This window comes from Orycteropus afer, unplaced genomic scaffold (genome assembly GCF_000298275.1).
Source record: "Orycteropus afer afer isolate SDZICR_OR568_19922 unplaced genomic scaffold, OryAfe1.0 scaffold00201, whole genome shotgun sequence".
NCBI classification, from domain to species: domain Eukaryota; kingdom Metazoa; phylum Chordata; class Mammalia; order Tubulidentata; family Orycteropodidae; genus Orycteropus; species Orycteropus afer.
The window spans coordinates 2,658,109-2,664,698 of NW_006921788.1; the positions used below are offsets into that span (position 1 = coordinate 2,658,109).

Sequence of the window (6,590 nt, forward strand, 5' to 3'; positions counted from 1 at the left end):
GAATGGCATATTGCCAAGTAGAGAAGGTGCTATTTAACTTAGCCCCTTTCTCACAAGGGCTGCTTAAACTGAAAATGCTGACACAATGTTGCAAAGCAGTTATTTTTATTCTCTGCCTTATCAATACCTCACTCTAGTTGAGCATACCTGCTATCTAGTACATCTCTAAGAAATATTTGCTTGGCACTCAAGTTCAAGTTATGCTAAATCCTACCTGCTATTGAAAGCAAACATTTCTGCATGTTAAGATAGCATGTAAACTTTGAGACCACTGTGAGGGAAAAACTGGCCCCTAGATGTCTTCTCGTTGATTAAAATTCAGGAAGCATATATGGACCACAATGTACTCCAGGTGTTGCCACCTGCAACACTGGTACATGATCATCTCATCACTCCTTCCCTTTGTAATACAATATTGTATAAGGCTTTGAAAGCAGACAGCCCTAGCTTCTAGTTCTACCATCCACCCACCTTGCCCACCTATCTTGAGCTAGTTCTTTAACCACTCTGAGCCTCAGCTTCTTTGTGCATCAATTGGGAATAAAAACACTATTTACAGGTTATTGTGCAGATTAGATTAGATAATGCATCTAAAGTGCTTAGCAAAGTGCTTGACACCCAATAAGGGGTTAAAACACATTAGTGGATAAGTAGGAGCTCTGGTGATATAGTGCCTAAGGCATTTAACTGTTAACCAGAAGACTGGTGGTTCAAACCCACCAGCCACTTCTTGGAAGACAGGCTGGGCTATCTGCTTCTGTAGTTATACCACCTTGGAAACCCAAGTAGGGGTCACTATGAGTCAGAACCAACTCGACAGCAGTGAGTTTGGTTTTTTAGTTTTGTGGGAAAAGTGGCTGGGTGTAAAAGACTAATTAATCAACAGTTAATTAGCTATGGTGCAGCGAGAGCATGGTGTAGCAGCTGCCTCATACCTGCTCCTATCTCTGACTCTAACCACCAGGATACAATTTGGGAAGTAACTCTTTCTCCTTCACACCCCACATCCCCACAGGTTTTGCTAATGATAAATGATACCTCAAGGTTGAACCACCTAAACCAAACATTAAAAGAACAGAAAAAACTTCCCCATGCCATGTTTTCAAGGTTGAACCACCCAAACCAAACATTATAAGAACAGAGAAAACTTCCCCATGCCATGTTTATGGGGAAAAATCAAATTATTCTCTCTTCTCTGTTGTACCTTTCCCCACACTGGAAAAAAAGAAAAAAAAAAAAAAAAAATCAGAGGCATTCTACCTGCCCCTACGCACAAGGGAAATGACTGTCCTTAAATGTCAGTTGCAACACAAGCATCATCCAGGAGCTTGTTAGAAACTCAAGTAATGGAGCTTCACTCCAAATCTACCAAACCAAAACCAATTCCAAGCCATTGTGACCTCATGTATGTCAGCGAAGAGTTGTGCTCCACAGGGTTTTCAATGGCTAGTTTTTCAGAAGTAGATTGCCAGGGCTTTCATCTGAGGCCTCTGGGTAGAATCTAACCTCCAACCTTTTGATCAGCAGCGAAGCACATTCACTGCACCACCCGGGGATTGCTCTTGCTTTTTATCTATCATCCGTGTATCTGCCTATCTAGTGTACTTCCATCCTTTCAGTTAGCAACTGAGCATGTTAATCCTTCAACCATTTGCACCTAGTGAACCAAGATCTATAAAATGTGAGAAGCACTTGGCTAAGACATTCATTCCCAGATCCAGTTAATGTCAGACTTGCCTGGGAAGTTTTAAAAACTATTCAGATTTCAGGGCAATACCCCATACCAACAGATTCAGAAATTCCAGGTGTGGGGTTTGGAATCTGTATTTTTTTAAAAAAATCTCTTCATGTGATTCATGAGCCACTGGTTTAAGGAAGGGACAGCTCTAGTATAGTCACAATGAGTGACTGGAACAGAGAAAACTGGTTACCAAGGTAATTGGTTACCAGAGAAAAGGTTTTTAACAAATTTATTCTCACCCAGATACCTCTCCCTATTTTCAATATACAACTCTGATGTTTTCTGAGCACTAAGCAGCAGGCATTCTGCAATGTGTGAAACCTACCAGAGACAGATCATAAATACTAGGAAAGGACTTGAGAGCACTTCTGGGGAAAATTTGGCACCTTTGATTGGTAACTGGGGAAAGCGAGGGTCCAAAGAAGGAAGTGACTCGTCCAAAGTTCCCTTCGGTGTGCAAAAACAGCTGGATAGTGCCTGTGCTAACTCTACAACTCAGGTATCCTGATTTAGTCCAGTGCCATTTAAAAAAGAGCCATGGATTTCCCTTTAGAAGCACAGATTCTGCCTCTGGCTTATGGTTAAAAGCATGGTTAAGAAAGACTAAGAGGAACCCCAACACTGCCACTTATTAGCTGTGATACTTTGGAGAAGTCTCACACTCTCAAAATCCAGGTGTCCTCATCTGTAAAATGGGGATCACAAAAGCTCACACCTCACTGGATTGTTGTGATGATTTGAATGATAACACACGTGTAAAGTACTTACTACAACGTCAGGCACATCAAAAGAACTAAAAAAATGGAATCAAGGTGATACCCAAATTAATTTTGTTGTGGATTCACAAAACGATTGCTGGGCCCATGAGTTAGCCTTTCTCGGGCCCAGCATCAAACATATGTACTAAGCATGTACAATATACAAGGCTACAATATGGGAAAGGAATAAAATGATGCTGCCACTGCTGTCAAGGAAATAGGACAAGTAAACCAAGAGCTATAATATAAGGGAGAACATAAGACAGATGCAAACAAGTGTCTCTGAAGGTGGAGAGGGATGAGATGACCATCAGTTTGAAATATTAGGTAGAAAAATGAAGACACGTAAGTTACACTTATAAAACAGGTACGGTTTGAGCTTGCAAAACTAGTCAGAAGACCAAGTAAATCCAAAGGTGTAAAGGCACTGAGGTAGAACTAAAATGAGAAGGAATTCAGGGAAAGGAGCATGAAACAGATTGCCTGAGTAACAGGATTGTGAAGCAAAGGTTGAGAGATAAGAATGGGTGTGAGCAAGAGGGTATTTTGTAAATGGTTTCAGGTACCAGATGAAAGCGTTTATGTTTACTCTAGAGGCAAATGGGAGCTATGTAAACCACTTGAACAGGGGCCTGATGCACTCTTGTCACCATTAATCTGTTAACAGTGTGTGGCATGGATTGGAGAGAAAAGACTCCAGAAGAAGCAGCCAGATGGAAATATTTCCTGGACATTAGTCCCAAAGAAAGAGAAAGACAGAAGAAATAAAGAGGGCTGGATTCAGGGTCGTGGGGTTAAGGTGACAGACACATTTGAGATGGAATTCACAGAACTTGATAAATGACTGGTGGTGGTGATGGTGGTGACATCGGGGGAGGGTGGCTAGCATGGTCCATTCTAAAGAGTGAAAGATGTCCTGCTACAGAAATGGTAAGGGAAAGTCTTAGAAGGAAAGATAAATCCCAGAAAGAAGACAAAGGGACGGGAGTTTTAGAGCTAGATTCATGGCTAGGATACAAACAGCCACCGAATATATCTTTAAAATGTATGCCAGACCTCCCCTTTCAAAAGATGCAGATTGCAAATTAAACACATATAGGTCCAATTATTAGTATCCAGGCAGTCGCTTCTGAAGCTCTGGCCCTCAGTTACCAACCAGGCCACGTGCGCGTTACCAATTAAAAATCGCCAATAGAGATTAAGGTCCTGAGCAGCAAAATATTTATACAACTGCTGCAGCCACTCCGATTCAGCGAGTTGTGGAGGCGGGGAGGGAGGAGGAGTAAAGACTGTTTACAAACTTGACGTACACACACAGCTCTATCCTTAAGATCCTGGAATTGGGGGTTACTCTCTTGGGATGGGGCTCTCTGATGGGCCCAGTTCAGAAGCTCGACTTCTGCCCACCCCGGCGATAACCTTTCAAAGAATGGAAGGAATTTCTGCGCTGTGGCCCTAGGTCTTTGGGCAGCGATGACTCACCGCAGCACCCCCTCCGCTTTTGCCAAACTGTCGTCTCCGCCCACCCCCAAACAATTTCAACAACGGGATCTGGAAGTCGCTGCTGCCGGCGCTTATCTGAGGGCTTAAAGGGGCTTACCCCCCTCCCCGTATCTCAACAGGATAGACCTCGTCTCTTCCAGCCTTCAGGCTTGTGTCGCTCCCCAACCGTCATCTCCTTTTCACAGCAGAGATGTATGTGGCATCCAGACAAGAAACTGTAAGACCCACGAAGGGCAGCGCACAGAGCCGAGCGCCCCGGGTAAGTATCCAAACTCCACTTAGAAAAAATAATGGGAGGCGTGTGGGTGGTCAGAGGAAGTTAAACGCCCCACTCGGGAGCCGAATTTGAGATCCCACTACGCGTACAGCGCCATGCGTTGGGTGAGCCTGACCCGGTAAGGTTTCTGCGTCATACGAGCGTTGCTGATACGCACATCGCTTGGGAAAGTCAAGGACTACCCTCTTTCAGGCCAGAACCTTACAGCGAGTCCTCAAATATCACGGGGAGAGGAAACTGATGCCCAGTAAGATCTACTGGAGGGTAACTGGTAGGTCAGGGTACCAGCTTGCATGCTCTGCTAAGTGCGTATTTGGCAGCGCAGGGAGGTGGCTGCTCAACCCCCCCCCCCCGAAAACTGCGCCGCAGGCTCCCGCTCCCGGATCTCTGGAACCCCTCAGGTTGTAGAAATCCCGGAAAAATCGATTACGTCCGGGTTGTCTCCCACCACTCCAGCTTCTCTGGGTCACCCCGCCAGCAGGGTGTAGAGTCGGACTGCGCCGCACCCTCACCCCAATTTCCACCTTAATTCAGTTTGTCGGGGGAAGGCTCCGCCCTCTCCCCGCCCCCAGAGGCTTTGGCCCGCCCTTCCGTTCACCGGACGGGACCCGCTCCGTGTCAATCCTTTTCAGCCTCAGGGCTCCTGGCGTGTGAAAAAAGGCCCCAAGAGAACACCGGGACTCCAGAATACGCACCGCCCTCCACAGCACACACAGAAGGAACTCCCCGTACCCCAGGCCGGGGATCCTCAGCCCACACTCCTGACTCAAGACGTGCCAATAAGGAGTCAGGTCCACCCAGCGTTCAGCTAGCTGCTCTGCTCCCGGGCGACTGAGTTTGCTGCATGGAACGGCAACTCTACCAAGTTTCTTAGAGTTTGGAAAACGACTTCCAGGCCGCCTCGCAGCGTTGGGCAATGCGTAGTTGAGCTGAGTTTGGGAGAGTCTCGAAACACCCAGAACTCCCTGGGGGCGGATGCGTGCGCTCCTCAGGAGTGTAAGCGCACGCACAGAGCTAATTACCCAAACCAAAGGACGCGAGCGAGTTTCGCCCTGATGCCTAGCGCGGGAGTGGATACTCGACACTAAGAGGGTCTCCAGCCTAGAGAGCAATTAAGTCTTCAAGGAGCGGATGCTTCTGAAGGGCGAGGAGGTGGAGGGGAGGGGAGAAGTTGGGGCCGGAGAGGGGGCGCGCGCCCACTTACCATTCCCGAGCAGAGGCTGATGACCGCCGTGTGCTCGGACTTGGTATTGACATGGCCTTTGTAGAAACAGTGCTTGAGTTCTGCTTCCTCCTCGGAATAAAACTTGGTCTGATTCACCCCGGGCGCCCCGAGGAGGGTGACAGTGAACAGTGGAGCGATAAATCCGGCATGGGCGGTGAGATTAAATAGAAACTGCTGGCCGAAGGCGGAGAGGCGGTAATGCGCCTGGGAGGAGGTAGAGGAGGAAGAGGAGGAGGCGAAGGCAGGCCAGGGGTCAGAGGCAGAGTTAATGCTCCGTCGCCTTCTTTTGAAGTGCACGTTCGTGGGAAAGGGTTCTCCGAGAGCGTTCACTCGGATGGGAGACGCGATTTCATATTCGCTCAGGGTCTCTAATAATTTCACTGTAGAGAGAAGCATAGGTACATGAAGCAATACAGTTTTCCCTAAATTTTTATTTAAATTGAAGGTGTGGAATAATTGTCCTAATTTATTGTCCAGCATTTTCTGCCCATTCAAGTCAATCCCTTTACTCTCATTCAGTGGACAAATATTTACTAAGCGTTTACCATGTTCTTCCAGTAACAGCAGGAACTATGCTAGGCTCTGAAGATACACCATTCGGAGTCAGACAATAAGAAAGTCAAAATACATAAGATAATTTCAGATCCCGATAAATACTCTGAATAAAATAAAACATGCCGCTATCTGTTGCCTTCAGGTTACTAAGTAACTTTGGTTTGGGGCATGGAGGTGGGGAAGGGGAAAGATCAGTCTAAAAGCGATTTTGGGGGGTGGGGTGTGAGTGACTAAGTTCCAGTGTCTCTTCCTATCAATTGGCTGGGAATGATGCAAAGGAGAGGTGCAAAGCGGTAGATAATTCTTTCGAGGAAAAGGAGAAAGAGAGAGGGGGGCCTTCGCTGCTGGGGGCCCCCGTCGGGGCAAGGAGGGCAGGGGTCGGTGACGGTGGGTCCCGGAGTCCGGAGCCTTGTTACCTTGCCTCGGGTGCAGCCTGTCCTTGCGCACGGCCGCCGCGGCGTCTGGGCTCCGCATCTCGGCTAGGTCTCGCACCAGGAGCGTTAGCAGTGTGGCCCAAGATACAAACTGCAT

At 47.3% G+C, this 6,590-nt stretch overlaps 1 protein-coding gene across 1 annotated transcript in view; it reads right to left on the bottom strand.

Annotated features, from left to right (window-relative positions):
• The window catches only part of ADAMTS9 (ADAM metallopeptidase with thrombospondin type 1 motif 9), a 218,395-nt gene extending 211,805 nt beyond the window's left edge, over positions 1 to 6,590 (bottom strand). Inside the window, exons 1-2 of the mRNA XM_007948081.2 lie at positions 6,476 to 6,590; positions 5,484 to 5,884 (exon numbers count right to left, since the gene is read on the bottom strand). Of these exons, the coding sequence (XP_007946272.1) occupies positions 5,484 to 5,884; positions 6,476 to 6,590 (516 nt within the window). The remainder of the gene's footprint in view (positions 1 to 5,483; positions 5,885 to 6,475) is intronic.